The following is an 18,290-nucleotide window of genomic DNA, read 5'->3' on the forward strand; positions in this document are numbered from 1 at the left end:
CAAGGGACAGTTTGACGCTGTTCCTAAAGGCTTTGTGCTCTAACTTCAAACCCAGAACAAGTGTGTCATTTCATACTATATATGATTGTTACTGGGGCTGGGCGATTAATAGAAAAGTAATCGAAATCGCTATTCAGAACCTATAATCGATCAAATTTGTCCAGGTCAATAAATACTTTCCTTACCGTGTGTGGAGTCATGTGACCCTGCTCTGTTAAGGCTGAATTATACTTATTATATTATGATTCATACTTATTATATTATTTACTTTTTACATTATATACTTATTTATACTTATTTTATATATATATATATATATACCTCTCAAAAAAAATGTACTCATACATCACAACGAAACATAGCGCAATTTTTATGATAGGTCGGTTTGGTATCGATGATGACGGTGGGCGGCACAGAGAGATGCGTTTTAGGCAACGTGTGTTTAATTTTAGTTGTTCAGTGTTGATGTTCAATAAATAATCATAGATAGTAGATAGTGTGCATTTACTTTAATCATTTTAAGATCAAGTACTGCACCCTTCACTCAAAAATCTCTCACTTGTAATATGTGAGCTTATTTACTGTACAAAAACTGTCAGTGAACTATGAGGGCAAATACATAAAATAAATAAATAAAATAATCATTCATGAATCGTAATTGAGTTAGAATGTCCAAATCGCCCAGTCCTAAATGTTACCATTTTCTCTTGACTATATTCACAAAGAACAGAGATATTTGATTTGATTATTCTGAAAACCCATAATTCATTCATAATTCCTTTTTCTTTTTCTTTGAGGAAAGGAGAACTGTACTAGTAGTGTAGCTATGTGCTATGTGTAAAATGTCCTTTTAATTTGCCACTGGTCATATTTGCCTGCATGAGATTTGTTTGTTTTCATCTAAAAGCTCCACCCTCTTCTGGAGAGCAGCAGCTTATTTGCATTTAAAGGGACACACATAAAAGCTGTTTGTTTGTGACACACTATATACATATACACTATGCACTTATACCCATACACTACCTGACAAAAGTCTTGTCACCTATCCAGGTTTTAGGAACAACAAATAATAACTTGACTAGTTAACTAGTTGATCATTTGGTATCAGAAGTGGCTTCTATGAAAGGCAAAAGCCTCTAGATTACGCTTATTTTACCTAAATAAAATATGATCATGCCTTGATTTTTAATTATTTAATTAGGACAGTGAGGTCTCACTTTGCTTAGACAAAAGTCTTATCACTTAACAAAAATAATGTACAGTATAAAATATAAAGTCATGGTGCAGTGGAAAAAGATTTAATATAGTGTCTGACTACCATGAGCTTATTGGACTGCATCCATACATCTCTGCAATGACTCAAATAACTTAATAATAAAGTCATCTGGAATGGCAAAGAAAGCGTTCTTGCAGGACTCCCAGAGTTCATCAAGATTCTTTGGATTCATCTTCAATGCCTCCTCCTTCATCCTACCTCAGCCATGCTCAATAATGTTCATGTCTGGTAACTGGGCTGGCCAATCCTGGAGCACCATGAACTTCTTTGCTTTCAGGAACTTTAATGTGGACGCTGAAGTATGAGGAGCGCTATCCTGCTGAAAAATTTGCCCTCTCCTTTGGTTTCTAATGTAATGGGCAGCACAACTGTCTTGATGCCTCAGGTTGTTGATGTTGCCATCCACTCTGCAGATCTCTCGCACGGCCCCATACTGAATGTAACCCCAAACCATGATTTTTTACCTTTACCAAACTTGACTGATTTCTGTCAGAATCTTGGGTCCATGTGGGTTCCAGTAGGCCTTCTGCAGTATTTGTGATGATTGGGATGCAGTTCAACAGATGATTAATCAGAAAAATCTACCTTCTGCCACTTTTCCAAATGATCAACATGAAGTCAAGTTATTATTTGTTGCTTTTACAACTAAAAACACAATTTTTTTTAATTAAACGAACATTCAAACTGTTTCCCAGTCGACCTTTAATGTTTGCCAAATAAGTGAAATAAAAGTACAAACTACCAAATAGTACCTGCTGTTAATACAACTGCATTCGCCATGCCATAATCACTTACGTAGGAGAAAATTCATTCATTTATTCATTTTCTTTTCAGCTTAGTCCCTTTATTACTCAGGGGTCGCCACAGCAGAATGAACCGCCAACTTATCCAGCATATGTTTTACACAGCAGATACCCTTCTAGCTGCAACCCACCACTGGGAAACCGTAGTCAGATAGCTCCTCCCCTTTTTGCTTTGTGAGCTAAGCTGCAACTTTTGAGTGCATGAAGACTTCTTTTTATATGGTATACAAAGTGCACAGTGTGAATGCACTACTCATACTATTTATATAGCAAAATGACAGAGAATAGTGCAGAAATACAGTGCATTTGTTTCCGGATGTACCAAAAGACACCAAAGATTTATTTTACATCTTAAATAATTTGGGGCCAAATTTGTCATCTTCTATTGTGTTCTATTCAAAAGAAAAAAAAATTAATAAATGGAAAAAAAATCTACTCGCTGGTCTATCCATCCATATTGTCAACTTCAAAGCTTTTAATCCATCAATATATCCACCCATTTATTGACTTTTCCAAGCATCATTTATTTGACCGCCACTCCGTACCTTTCTCCAGCTCAACGGGAAACAGGTCCAGCCTTTCCACGCGTTTCTCCAGCTCATACTCAGCAGAAGCAGCCATGGGGTCCACGTCATCATTCCTCCTGTCATAGTCCTCATTGGAATAGGTTGTGAATACCTGAAAATTTGATTGTATATTAATAACCCAGTGACAGCGGTTGAGCTCAAGCACATCAAATGAAGAGCAAATGAGAAGCACCTTGAAGGGGGTGGAGCATGTCTGAACTACTAGGTGACCTTTGAATGTTTTTATCCCTTTAATATTTTCTAAACGTCACTGTATGAGTTGAGTTGTCTTTATTAGTACCCGTAGGTAGATTCTTTTTGCCGAAAAGTTTGGCATTTGATGCAATTTAATCACACATATACAGTTGAAGTCAGAATTATTAGCCGCACTAAATTATTAGCCCCCTTGTTTATTTTTTTCCCTAATTTCTGTTTAACGGAGACACATTCTGATTTTCTCAACACATTTGTAAACATAATAGTTTTAATAACTCATCTGTAATAATTTATTTTATCTTTGCCATGATGACAGTAAATAATATTTGACTAGAAATTAGGCAAGTAATTGTTTAACGGTGGTTTGTTCTGTAGACTATCGGAAAAAATGCCTTAAATAATTAAAATTTTTTAAATAATAATAATTTTGACCTTAAAATGGTGTTTAAAAAATTTAAAACTGCTTTTATTCTAGCTGAAATAAAACTGACTTTCTCCAGAAGAAAAAAATATTATCAGACATACTATGAAAATTTCCTTGCTCTGTTAAACATAATTTATGAAACATTAAAAAAAAAGAAAAAAAATTCAAATGGGGGCTAATTCTGACTTCAACTGTACATACCCACATATACACATACAAAGTACCTTATAAAAGGTTACAATTTATTCAGAGCAACAATAGATGATGGGACAAAGTCAACCGTTTTGTCCTACTAAAAAAGCATCAGAAACCTTCAACCTGAAGGGAGCAGGATAAACTCCTCAGACAGCGGATGAGAGCTACAGTTACTAATGTTCAGGGAAATCTGTAAAAGCTACCTACTATACAGGAATTCAATACTCATCTGTGATTTACCAATCAAACTGCTAGACCACCTAATAACCTGGTTCAGTCTATTCCTGTTTTTGAGAGTCAGCCACCAGAGCGAAGGATAGAATAGACTCAATAAAAACACGATAGAAAAGAGTAAGCATATTGGGGCCAATGTGAAAACATGATAGTTTCCATAGACAATATAAAATTTGTGCTCGGCTCTTCTGCACAGAATTTAAGCAGTCGACCGCAGCCTCCAAGTTAACCAAGTATGCAACAATCTTTCAAATCTTTCTGAAATCAGACATTACCCTGAAGTTCATCCAGTTTATTTCGTAGAGACTGCACATTATTTCACTGTTTTGGAGCACACTAGATTATAAATATCCTTGAAAGTAACAGCCTGAAACTAACATCTAACAAATGTATTTTAATTTCACTGGGGCTTTAGGAATCATCCTAAGTGAACATACTTGTTTATCTGAAAAACAATGCAAAGTCAGTTATTCTCCTTTGAAAATGTGCTTTCAGTGTCAGTCTTGTCAATAGAGTGGAGGAACTATGACGTCACCTTGTAGGCTAATTGCCTGCTAGCATAAAACGGGTTCCCTCGAAAAAAAATCCCTATAGGATTTTCCCATAGGCTTTTTAAAGATTGCAAATAATAAGCTCTGTGTTCAAACACAGTTCATTACGCTTACACGTTTTGTCCAATCCTTACACGAAAATACATCTATTAGCACTTTTAGATCTTAAATGCAAACGCAAGAATTGAAAAGCTAACATTAGGCTATAAACGGACTATAGTGCCTGCAGGGCACTCGCTTGCGATGTCAGCACCACCCTGTTACAGACGACTTTTCAAGCTTATTTTTAGAAATATGGTCCATGACAAAGAGTTCATCTCTTGGTTTATTATATTATAATCCATGCTATATATTATAAACAAATACAAGTACACAAAACACATCTGTATAGACCTACGTGCCTTTTGGATAGTTTTTTTTACCTGGGAAATACTATTTGTTTTTCTTTTACAGTTGTTGTAAAGGTTTTATAACTGTATGTATAAGTGTGCCTACGTAGTATTATCATAAGACTAAATAAGTGTATCGCTCGCGTGCATACAGCCCGCTTACCTTAATAATAGATGACAGAAATGAGGCGTGAGAGACAAGTCTATATGCTTGCAAGTTCCATCATGAATAGAGAAGAACATGCAATACTCTTTTTTTGTCACAAAGTACAGCGAAAAGCAGCCCATACCATCACATATGCTTTAAATTTGTGTAAATAATGCAGTTATTATAAGTTTTCTTTACGGCTTAGTCCCTTTATTAATCTGGGGTCACGCAGCAGATGCCCTTCCAGCTGCAACCCATCTCTGGGAAACATCCATACACACTCACTCACACTCATACACTAAGGACAATTTAGCCTACCCAATTCACCTGTACCGCATGTCTTTGGACACACAAATGCAGGGAGAACATGCAAACTCCACACAGAAACGCCAATTGACCCAGCCGAGGCTAAATGTGTTTAGATGAAGAAAAAAAACAATGAAAAATGTATTGATCACGTTAAAAATGACAGTTAACGTGTGTATTTTTTACACATTTATTTACACGTTTGCATTACTGAGAGCAGGAAAGAGACAGACTGCACTGGTAAGCAGTATCTCCATAATATCTTATTATTGTCTTATATAAATATGTCTTTACAAGTGAAGGCATTATCTACACACAATATGAATTCCCAATTAGAAATATACTATAAAATACTATTCATGAAAATTAAAACTTTAATCACAAACAAATCCAAATTCCCAACGCAAGCAGGCTGTGTTCCTGACCAGTTCAGCTCGATGACGTATAATGTCTCCGACCCCACATGTAATCCCATTTAGTAACTTGATAACAACCGTCTTTTTAAAGAAGCGTAACCATTTAAAAAATCAGGAGTGTGATGTAGCTGATATGATTTATGTCATAGAATAAAATGTGAAAGTATCTTGAGTTTTTGTTTACCACGAACCTTATTTAAGCAATTTAACCGAAATCCCAATCAAAATACCCATAGACTTTGGGGACGAGGGAACCAGAACTGCTAAAATGCTAACTTGCTTCTGGATTTTTGCATATAATTTAACGTCATAGTTCCTCAACTCTATGTCTGTCTTGGCAAAGTCCCTTCAAGGCAAATCATTTCACTCGGCGGCCATCTTTGAAACACCTCCCGGGCAGTATACTCAGGCATTCTGTATGAATGGGGAAACATCAAATTCTCCAAAACTACTTGCCAAGCTTACAATTAAATTACATATTACGAATAACCAATTAAATTAAACAACATCTGTCTACTTCTACTTTCATTTCTAAATGTTCGTATCACACAAAATCTGCAAAATCTGCTCTGAGCCCCTCCCCTGAAGAGTTGTCATTCTATAGCGATCACTGATTGGCTCCTGTACTAGAAGGCGGGCTTTATTTGCCATATAACAATCGCTGATTGGCTCCTGTACCAGAAGGAGGGGCTTCATTCGTCATACTGACAGTTACCATTTTTCCCATTCAAAAGTATACGAGTGACATGTCTTGTATATTCTATAGTCTTTGGTCTTGTCTGTGTAACTCCGCCCACTATCAGATTACCCAATCATATTTCGACACCCTGGGTTGACTTAGCCACATCCAGAGAACAGTAGCAGCCTCCAAAATGAGACAGAGATTCAGAGTTGTATAAATTTGCACAGTTGGTTTTTAAATAGCAATAATATAAACATTACAAATGTACACATTATCTGAGCAGCTTATACATTTTAAGAATCAATCATCAGGGGCGCTCACTCCTCAAACCTGGGTTTGCGATTAGTCGAAGGAACTGGGTGGAAAAAACCTTCTCCAATATTTTGAATTTGGACTGCAATACTTAGTTTAACCACTAGGTGGTTCAATCATACTGGAGCTTTAACTATACTGCTTGTTCATTTAATTCACTGCAATATTTAGCATAATAAAAGAGAATTGGGGCTCAGATTCATGCAGTAAAACCAATGCTGTTCATATTACCATTTACACAAATGCTGAGGAAGCTTCTGGAGCTGAAATACAGATATGGTAGGTTTTTGGTTTCTGGCAGACATTAAATCTATGAAAACAGGCAGAGAGGCATTTGAACAGTGTAGGTTCTGAAAAGGAGGGGTATAGAGAGACTGTGTCCTTGAAACACTATGGGAAAATGCTGTTTGTGTGTGTGTCTGTGTTTTTGACCTTGGATGGATGTAAACGTTGGAGATTTTAAAAACGCTATTGGGAATCCTTAAAAGGGTCACGATTTCGTGTTTTCCTGTCTTTGGGGTGTTACAGGTTCATGCAAAAAAAAATCTCATTATTAATAATTCACTGTAAAGATTGCCTCACCACAGCAGGAATACAATAGAGGTCACCTATTTGCAACAACTCATCTTTTCTATATTGCTTAAAAACTTCCAATGTTGGTTTAGCAACAAATGTTTGCAAATCAAAGTTACTCCTTGTCTAATACTCACATAATGCTCACTTCAAAATGGCAAAATGTGAAATTAAAAGAAGAATTTGTTTTCTAAATCACAGTTTTTCCTCACACCATACAAGTATGCACACACAAAAATATTATCCAGGACAAAATTAAAAGTTTAAATATTTTGATTAGATCCCGGACAAGCCCCCAATTGTATGTTATGTAATTCCATGGCAATTAATATTTGCACCACACTAAGCAATAATAAAAAAACCTTTAAAAAATAAACAGACTCCTAAGTGTTGCATGCCATTTGATTCTAATTATTTTATCTGATGCGCTGACTGTGGATGGAAATGAAGTGGCTCTCTATTGAAAGCAAGGCTGTGTGGGCAGAGCAGGTGTGCCCACTTCACAGCACTTCTTGAGGCTTCACACTGACAGTTTTATATAATCTTTTTACCGTGGGTGCTGCCTGCGCAAACTTGACCCGCTTGAACATACATGTATGTTTTACATTTGTACGGACTGCTACTGTAAATACTATAAATAGCCATGCTTTTTATTATCCTTTTACCTTTTTATTGCAATTCAAACTCCAAATTTCTAAAAATATTCAGAAACAATTACTAAGCATAATAGGTCTCTATGCTATTTCAAAGACACAGAAATGCTTCTGAATTTGTGAGCGCACAATTTGTCAGCACTTTCAAATAGGGAGGTCTAGATCCGATCATGTGATCAGAAATCTGTCCGATCACACGGTTTCAGACTCCCATAAAATAAAACACAGAAGCAGCTTGAAGCGGAAAGCGCGAGTATGTCTGCGGTCTGGAGGTATTATAAAGTTGATGATGGCAACATTGCCATAGCAAACTGTGAGATATTTAAACTTGGGATTGCCTGCCGAGGATTATAAGTCATGGTGCTTTTTGTTTTTATATTTGATTATTTTTATATTTACTGTTGCACTAAAGTCCAAAAGTGAAGAATTTATGTTATTTATTACTTGATTGTTCAAGTGACCTCCCAGAAGTGCTCTGTTTGTTAATAGAGTTGTTGAATGTTAAAATGAGGTGAATTAAATAAAAAATAAGGAACATCCTGGATCTGTTTCTTTTTATGTATTAAGTATCGTTAGGGTTTCGGTATCGGTAGATCCTTAAATGACTCGGTCTCAAGGGCTAAAAAACCTGATCGGGACATCCTTACTTTTAAAGTCCTCGTGAAATTAAAATAAAGTTTTTTATAATCAAGTAAGTGACCAACACACTGACAAAGTTTACATAAACATCTAAAGCAGTTTGTCACTTCAGCCTAAATGGATCAATGTTTTTTGACATGACCTCATTCTTCAGGTTTTCATCAAATCTGACCAATCAAAATGCTTTTTTTCAAGTATCTGCCCTCATCAAGTTGCTATTGCTCTATTCGCTTGAACTCACTGGCAGAACTGTGATGAAAATGAAATGCCATTGGCTGTTTTTAAAAAGGGGGAGGGGCTATCTTCTGCCCTGTCTTCATGTTTCAGTTCAAGTTACGTAAAACATTGAACAAAAATGCACGTTTCTAACCTTTCACAGGACCTTTAAGATATTAAATTATCATTGTCCTAACAGCTGTTTTAAAATGTAGGCAACATAATTATGTAGCCTTTTAAGGTACCTTTTTAAACTATTTTTAAACACAAAGAAGGCAACACTCATGAGTATCGATAAGTATTTTATGTAAGGAACCGGAAGTTGCGGAGAATTTTATTTCAGTATGTTGATGTACTTCCAACTGAAACGGAATGCTGGGTAGGGGGTGGGGCTTTCTTCAGTGCTTAATTTGTAAATGAATTATTCCCGGAACAAAAAAAGGGAATAAAAGTTTCCGTTTTCCCAGAACAGACGTCATTAAACGGTGATAACAAAAAAGAGCATCACATTTGTGAACAGTCTTTGATTATTTTGTGCCATATAATGTTATAGGTCAGTCATGGGTAATAAAAACATGTAGCTACAAACATAAATCGTATGAACAACCACTATTCAGTACACTACACTATTATGTGCCGAGTGAAAAAAGAATAATTAAATGACTCTAATCTTCAAGAAGAGCCCACAGTTACCTCTTCTGTCATGTTTTCTGGATGACTTGAGATCGCTTTGCTTCTGTTTCCTGCTATCCTGATCTATTTGCGCAGTTTCATCTTCTCAATATCTCTTTTCTTCAGGCTCATTATCAGATTTACTTGTGGTTTTAAAAAATGAAATATGCATGACTGCCTCTTTGCAATTTTGAAAATACAAATATTATTTAGGTTGGCCACTATGCCATTATTTATTTTCGCTGCTCACTGCACACAAAACAATCTCCAACCAATGAGAGTGATTGTAAACATAAGAAGGCGGATTGGCTGAAAATATTGTTGAGGGCCAATAGTTAAACTTGACTTTTGCTTTAACTTGCGCATGGTGACTACCGTCATGTTTCTCTCTCTCTCTCTCTCTCTCTCTCTCTCTCTCTCTCTCTCTCTCTCTCTCTCTCTCTCTCTCTCTCTCTCTCTCTCTCTCATTAAAATAAGTATTGGAACACAAAACACGAATATCTGATATTTTCCGGAACAGGATCCAGCAAGATCTGACTTAAATTAAGCACTGGCTTTCTTTTGCGCATCATTCCCTCATAGCAACGGTAAGGATATTGACATACAGTTGCTTTGGAAGCCCTCAGGTTGAACAGAAGGACCACCACTCCAAACGCAGAAGCAAATGGTCAGATTTTAATTCAAGATTACCAAAAATATACATTTTTTCTGTAGATTAACTTGTGCAGATGAAGTATTCATTTTAGGATTAGCAATGTGTGCTAGCAAAACAAACATACTACATTTGAAGTTGCACAGGTATATTTGTAGGAATAGTCAACAATATATAATCAATTAATTTATAGCAAAAATCATTGGTATTTTGTGTATAAACATGTTCCATAAAGAAATGTTGTAAATTTCCTACAGTAAAAGTAAAATATTCTGTATAACTAAAATATTCTGTAGTGATATGCTTATCCATGTCTTAATTTGGAGAGTTTTAAGGGAGATTTTCTCAATACTTTTTTTTAACCCTTAAATTCTAGATTGTAAAATAGTGACATATCGGCCAAATGTTGCCCCACCCTAACAAATCCCTCATTTATACATTGTTGACATAATGTATAAATCTCTTTATAAAACTTTTTTAAAAATGACCATTGTGTCTGGCTTTAGTCCAGGGCCACAAGCAAAGTATATGTATTCGTAATTTATTTTTTATTTATTATTAAATTTATTTAATTTATTATAATTATTTTTTTTACAGCTGTAAATACATTTCAGCATCAAACAAAACATTGAATAATTTATCTTTTGTAGCTGTAAATGGCACGTACTTATACCCACACATGGCTGGCAACATCAGCAGGATCCTTAGTGAGAAAATCTATCCAAGATGGCTGACAAACCCAAACAATCATATATTTAAACCTAAAAATGAGTAACGTGCACAGCATTTTCTTGTGCTACATATTTTTACTTTTCGCCCATCCCTAAAATGAGTCTTCTCTTCAGATGATGTAACCAAGCCACCTGTCATACCCCCCAAAAAATAAAAAAATCCAATCAATTCCCAATCAAGAGCTGTCCTACTTGTTTTTTTTTCCTCTCCATGCAATATCCTGTCTCTCAGACTGAAACAGGCATTACGGAAGTAAAACTGACTAAGTGTGAACGTAGTTATGCAATCAAACAAAAATAATATCAGACAGTCTTTATTCCCCAACGCCAGACAACCACCAGCAGCGTCCTAAATCCTCATCCCTCAGTTCCACCCACTCATGTCCTAATGCAAACGTCCCACTGTTAGCAGCACATCCCACATTACACACACATAACCCCGGAGAGAAAAACGGCGCTTTACTCCCATCTGTGCTTCACTTCCACCTGCAAAAAACCCTCTGATGCACCACATACAGCAGCTAAGACCACATGATTCAGCTAGACTGTGTGGCTGGCTTCTTTTTTTTTTTTTTTGCTGTGCCCGGTGGACACAAACATCGGATTAAGAAGAGAGAGAGAGAGGCAGACAGACAGTGGTGTTCCAGTTGTGTGACAGTGCCAGTAGGTCACATCTCTTAACAGATGGTCAGAAATATCCCTCCTCCACTGAAACTGTCCTATCTTTGCCTTTGGTGGACAGTAACTATTTATTTATTAATTTACTTCAGTATGGTACCTAAGTACAGTTTTTAAGTATCAATATCTTATCTGGGCATTTTTATTTAAAGCCAGGCTCACAGTGTGATTATATGATGATTTTTATGATTTTGGCTTGTCAAACTGTATGAACATGATCTCCATGTTAAAGTACAAATGAAATCAAAATGAAACATAATTCTTGTGGTGAAAAATTCATCTATGCATGTCATTAAGAAAAAAATGGTTTGTCCTTGTAATCTAAAATTGAAATCTGACAATGCACTTACTTTTCCTGTTTTCAGTTCAATTCTCAGATTATGTTTGTCTTAGGTATTGGACGTGGTCGAAGACTATAGGATACACAAGACATGTCACTCGTATAGTTTTGAATGGGGAAAAGTGTATTGGTCAATACGGCGAACGAAGCCCCGCCTACTAGTACAGGAACCAATCATTGATTACTAAAGACTGATGTTTCTCCTGAGGAGGAGCTCAGACCAGACCTGTGCTGTTAGGAAAGATTTTGTGGTAAACATGCAAACTGGAATCTCAGCGAATACTTGCTTCACACACATAAGAAATATGTCATGTTATGTCATGTACAGTTTCATCCGCTTATTCTGAGCCATGTCACAGGGACAGCAGTCTTAGGAGAGAACCCCAGACTTCCCTCTCCCTAGACACTTCCTCCAGCTCCTCTGGAGGGATCCCAAGGCGTTCCCAGGCCAGGCGAGAGACATAGTCCCTCCAACATGTCTTGGGTCTTCCCCAAGGCCTCCTCCCGGTGGGATATGCCTGGAACGCCTCCCTAGGTAGGCGTCCTGGAGGCATCCAAAACAGATGCCCGAACCACCTCAACTGACTTCTCTCGATGTGGAGGAGCAGCGGCTCTACTCCGAGCTCCTCCCAGGTGACAGAGCTCCTCACCGTCTAGAAGGGTGCGCCCCGCCACCCTGCAAAGGAAACTCATTTCAGCTGCTTTTATCCAAGATCTTGTCCTTTCGATAGGAATGGGAGAATGAAAGTAGGAGCGTAGATTGACCGGTTAATCAAGAGCTTTGCCTTTTGGCACAACTCCTTCTTTACCACAACGGACCAACACATCGACGAATGGCCGAGCATACGGTTTCAAAGATGGCCACCGTGCAGGCACATGCACAGATAGGGCTCAACCTGTACAGTGCACATGCCTTTTTTTCTCTTGGATAAAAAGTGCCCTTCAAAAATGTACAAAAGTGTTCTTTAGTTCGCGATCCGAAACCCCCTCCCCTCTTTTTTGCATTTTCCAGCACATGCCCCTTGGAAAGTCTCTGCACAGTACTTCCGCCGAGTGAAATTACTTGCCTTAAAGGGACTTTTGTGTTAACCACGCCTCTTCAACTGTCAGTTTTGATAACAAACAGAAATGGTAAGCAGGAGGCATCTGTTGGGTTGTAATAACTTTTCTAAAAACCAATTTCCCAATCTTTCAGAATAAAATTTCTACTTTATCACATCCAATCATCTCGCAGTAGAAAAACAAGCCACGCCCACTGCTTTCTCTTTAATATTCCTTTTCTCACAATGTGGGAAAAAAATGGTCACAAACTGTTAGACTTTGCTGCAATTGTAGTTATTTACTGCAAAAAAATGCTGGTTAAAAGGCCATGAAACCCTCCTTTTTCGGTTCAAGTCTACCTCAAAAAATGCTTCATGATGGGCGTAAATAATGAGTACAATCAATTTTGGATAAACTTTGCCTTTGATTGATTTAAAAATATGAACCTTCGACCAATTATACCAGATTTATAAGAATATTGTGATTTTAAAGAGAGTAAATATGTAATGTCTACATTTTGATGTTACAATGTTTCAGCATCAGTCTCTAACTCTATGTGTTAAGTCCTAAAGCCTATGTAATAAACTGTGAGACTTGACATTCATAATTTCTGGCCGCATCACAAACATAAGACACAAACAAAAGTTTTAGACCAAATGTTTGACCAATGACCACAGAAAAGTCATAAGCGTCAATTTTTTGAAAATGAGATTTATACATATATTCATTGATGTATTTTAGGACAATATTTGGCTGAGAAATGACTATGTTTGAAAATGTGGAATCGGAAAGTTAAAGAAAAATCTAAATACTGAGAAAATCATCTTAAAATTTGACCAAAATCCATTCTTAGCATTGCATATTACTGATCAAAAGTTAAAATTTTGGTGGATTTACGAAAGGACACTTACTAAATGTCTTCATATAAGATGAAATTTACTTAATATTCTAATGATTTTTCGCATTAAATAAAAATCATTCATTTTGATTCATTTGAATAATGTAAATACTATTTGGCTATTGTCAAAAATATACACATGCAACATACGACTGGTTTTGTGGTGCAGGGCTACATATGCAAAAACAAGGCAGACAAAAAAAACATTATCAAATTTAAGCAGTAAACATCATCAATCTCCTGCTGTTCTCGGGCTTTTTCAGTAATATGGTGAGATACTGTGAAGCAAGCTGGATTTTATCCTAATGATACGCTGAGATTGAGTGATGAGTGATGGATGAATAACCATTCCCGCTGTTCAAATACAATTTATGTGCATGGCTTATAAATATACACCTCTCTGTTCTAATTAAATATGATGGAAATCGTATTGCCAAAGTGCATTAAAAGCATACTTGAGCTAGAGTATTTGATTTGGGTTAGAAGGTGCACGATGCTGGAATGTGAAGTAGGACAAAGCCACCTTGATGTTAGTACAGTCACACTTCTAGCTGTACGGTCCCTCAGGAGCCGAGGTGTGAGGAACGTCCCCTGACTCACTCACAGACAGTTCTAGGCTGTCTGCACCTTTTGTGATATATATATATATATATATATATATATATATATATATATATATATATATATATATATATATATATATATATATATATATATATATATATATACACACAGTACCGTGCAAAAGTCATGGGCACTACTTTATTTTCACTTTATTTTGATAGTCCGTTTGTTGAATTTAAGTTACATTGCATCTACATGCCAACTAATTCTCATTAGATTATAAGTAGACTGTTAGGTTAGGGTTGGGGTTAGGGTTAGTGTAAATTGACATGTACTTGCAAAGTTTCTCAACAGATATTAAGCAGACAGTCTATTAATACGCAAATGTACCATCAAAATAAAGTGTTACCAGACTTTTGCACAATATATAATCAATCAGTCTCTATAATAATCAGGTCTGGACCCTGTGAAGGCCATTTCATCATTGCCTGTATTTCATCAGTTGTTTTCTTTCCCCAAATAGGATTTCACTGCAATTAGCGGATCATTATTATGCTGACAATGAAAACTATTACCATTGAAGTCCTTTCCAGAAGGAATGGCATAATGGATTCAACATTTCAACATTCACAATTCCATCAATTCAGACAATATTGCTAACAACACTGGTAGAAGGCGACACAGTGGCGCAGTAGGTAGCCTCAGCTGGGTCAGTTGGCATTCCTGTGTGGAGTTTGCATGATCTCCCTGTGTTCGCGTGGGTTTCCTCCGGGTGCTCCGGTTTCCCCCACAGTACATGTCCAAAGACATGTGGTACAGAGTAATTGGGTAGGCTAAATTGTCTGTAGCGTATGAGTGTGAATGAGTGTGTTCACAGATGTTTCCCAGAGATGGGTTGCGGCTGGAAGGGCATCCGCTGCGTAAAAACGTGCTGGATAAGTTCACTCCGGTTCAGCGGTTCATTCCGCTGTGGCGACCCCGGATTAATAAAGGGACTAAGCCGAAAAGAAAATGAATGAATAAATGAACACTGGTAGAAATGCAGCTCAAATCAGGACAAACAGCTCCTCGTCAACATTGTCTCATATATCTTAAACAATTAAACCAAAATAACAAACTCTTAACTAACATAACTCCTATCCTAACAAACCATGCATCAACTGAAAGATAATTTTTGCACCCTGAATAAATCTCATACCATCAATAAACCGATTTAATGTTGGCCTAAAACTTTTGCAAAGTATATATATATATATATATAGGCGACGCAGTGGCACAGTAGGTAGTGCTGTCACCTCATCACAAGAAGGTCACTGGTTCGAGCCACAACTGGATCAATTGGCGTTTCTGTGTGGAGTTTGCTTGTACTCCTCCGGGTGCTCTGGTTTCCCCCACAGTCCAAAGACATGCGGTACAGGTGAATTGGGTAGGCTAAATTGTCCATAGTGTATGTATGTGTGCGAATGAGTGTGTATGAGTTTCCCAGTGATGGGTTGCGGCTGGAAGTGCATCCGCTGCGTAAAAACGTGCTGGAAGAGTTGGCGGTTCATTCCGCTGTGGCAACCCCAGATTAATAAAGGGACTAAGCCGAAAAGAAAATGAATGAATATATATATTTATATGTAGAATTTTTACTATTATTAAATATTTAATATTATATATATATATATTCATTTTTATTGAGTCTACATAATTAAGGGCGTGGCCACTTGAGTGACAGCTAGGTCTCGCTGCTCGCTGTCTCGTCCCCTCAGCTGATTCCAGCAGATTAGCCGCTGAGCTCTGCATATTTGTTTTGTTTAATATTTCTTTACAGTCATTTGCCTTTTGGAATTATTTCCTACAATGATCAGACACTATAGCATGCTGTGTGCACTTAATTGTGCTCAGAAATCGTTCAAGTTGCCTCCATTTCCCAGGTAAGTGAAATTATATACTTATATACCATCTCTATAAATGTATTTGTGTTATTTAGGATAATTTAGACCTGTAAAGCACTCCAGAATCTGACAGATTGATTAACTGTAGGCTAAAAAACAATCATCTGAAGCGTTGTCATACAGTGTTATGCCTGGATTTTATAACTAGCATACCATTTACTCACACAGACTATATTTTAAGTGTTTGGAAGTAATTTGCGTTTTCCTCCTGTAGAAAAATGTCATAAGAACAATTTTTAGTGGCTCAATGTATTACAACAGTGTTTTTAAAAGTCTAAACACTTTATTGATATAGTGTACAATCAAGCACATGTGGTCAGAACACAAACGAGTCGTTGGTAATAAAGTATTAAGTGTTTCTCCCAAAGAAAAGTCTGTCTAAGCCAGGTCTAAGCAAAATGCCAGCATGAGTCTGGATCGCCACTCACGCTCCGCCTCTTTGCCCTTGTTTGGTATCCCGCGGTCGGTGCAATGACGCATGAACAAAATGGTGATGGTTGGCCGCGCCTACTTGTAGCTTCTTTTGCATTGTTCAGAAACCTATGGGTGACATCACAGATACTACGTCCATATCTTTTACAGTCTATGGTTGTACCATAGGATGAGCCATTGTACATTGTAGGGTGCTGTATTGCTGTCTTTGTGTGGGGTTTTTTAATTTCAGTTTAAAACCAATCTAAAATATTCAAATGATTAAATGTATGATCACTGATCATTGAACATAGATTTTAAAATCAGATTAGACATTAGAATCTTGCTCAAAAATGATTAAAGAATTACGATGATTTTCCTAGTTAAAGCTTAAATTTTAAACGCATAGTTGTGTTTATAAAATGGAAAGCAATGTGTGCTCATGCTTCACTTGTAGAAAATCCCGTTATTTTATCATATTTCTTACTTTGATTATATACAGCTAGTCAGCTAACATGAAAACGACTGACATATTTCCTAGTTCCTCCGAAAGCCCACCCTCAGGAGGCTGTGATTGGTCAGCTAACATAATGTGCTGTGATTTGCAGATCGGCTACATGTCACCAGGAAGCGTCACGTCCAGTTACTAACACTCACTGGCTGTTTCTTAATATGTGTTTGTGTTCTTCAGCGATCTTGCGTCCTCGTGTTCTCGTGTAACTTCATCATCAGCTGCCAAATTTCAGTTCCAATACTCAAGACCGCAAGAACAAAGGAAGCGTGAAAGTTCCCAGATGTGTTCTTGATATTGAGGACCCACCGATGCAGACTTGAGCACCGAACTCGCTCTAGAATTACCAGAAGTCATTGCGACTAGAGGTTGAAAGCGCAGCATTTTATATAGGGTTATTATTAAAGTTCAGAGATATGACTTATTTATCTCAGGAGTTTCCCTAAATGAAACGGTGAATATAAACATTACCATGATAATCTTAATAAAGGAATGAACACATTAAGGGTGTTTATTTGCTGAAATTCGTATTAAAATCAGTTTTTTTATATTGTGCAATGTATATTTGTAAAGGCTTTATGCAGAGTATATATTTTGAAAAGGGGAAAAACAATAAATCATTGTATGAATGCTGTGATGTTTAAATAATTTACCATTAAAAATGTATGAATTTTACGTGACCATCAGGAAGAACGCAGCATCTCATTTCTCACAGGACGCATTTTCTGTTCTCGCGGTCTCGAGTTTGTTCTTCCAAGGTGACCTGGTAAGACCGGTCTTCACAAGAACGCAAGTGTGTTCTTGGAAAAAGAGAAAATATGAAGTGAGCGGCAGTTCTGTCAGCAGAAATGCCTTGTTGATGCCAGAGGTCAGAGGAGAATGGCCAGACTGGTTCGAGCTGATAGAAAGGCAACAGTAACCCAAATAACCACTTGTTACAACCGAGGTATGCAAAAGAGCATCTCTAACACATCCAACCTTAAGACAGATGAGCTACAGCAGCAGAAGACCACACCAGGTGTCATGTCATGAAGCTCTAATCATCTCAAAGTTGTTTCTTGAGCAAGACAATGAGTTCACTGTACTTTAATGGCCTCCACAGTCACCAGACATCAATGCAATAGAGCACCTTTAGGATGAGGTGCAACAAGAGATTCACATCATGGATGTGCAGCCAACAATTCTGCAGCAACTGCGTGATGCTATCATATCAATATGGACCAAAATCTCTGAGGAATATTTCCAGTACCTTG

General features: G+C 37.1%; 1 protein-coding gene across 2 annotated transcripts in view; it reads right to left on the minus strand.

Moving 5' to 3' along the window:
- ppp1r9bb (protein phosphatase 1, regulatory subunit 9Bb) overlaps positions 1 to 18,290 on the minus strand; it is a 54,881-nt gene that overhangs the window by 20,756 nt on the left and 15,835 nt on the right. For both annotated transcript variants that reach the window (XM_056469696.1, XM_056469695.1), the window contains exon 2: positions 2,625 to 2,757. In XM_056469696.1, coding sequence (XP_056325671.1) covers positions 2,625 to 2,757 — 133 coding nt within the window. The remainder of the gene's footprint in view (positions 1 to 2,624; positions 2,758 to 18,290) is intronic.

The sequence above is a fragment of the Danio aesculapii genome, chromosome 12 (assembly GCF_903798145.1).
Source record: "Danio aesculapii chromosome 12, fDanAes4.1, whole genome shotgun sequence".
NCBI lineage: Eukaryota > Metazoa > Chordata > Actinopteri > Cypriniformes > Danionidae > Danio > Danio aesculapii.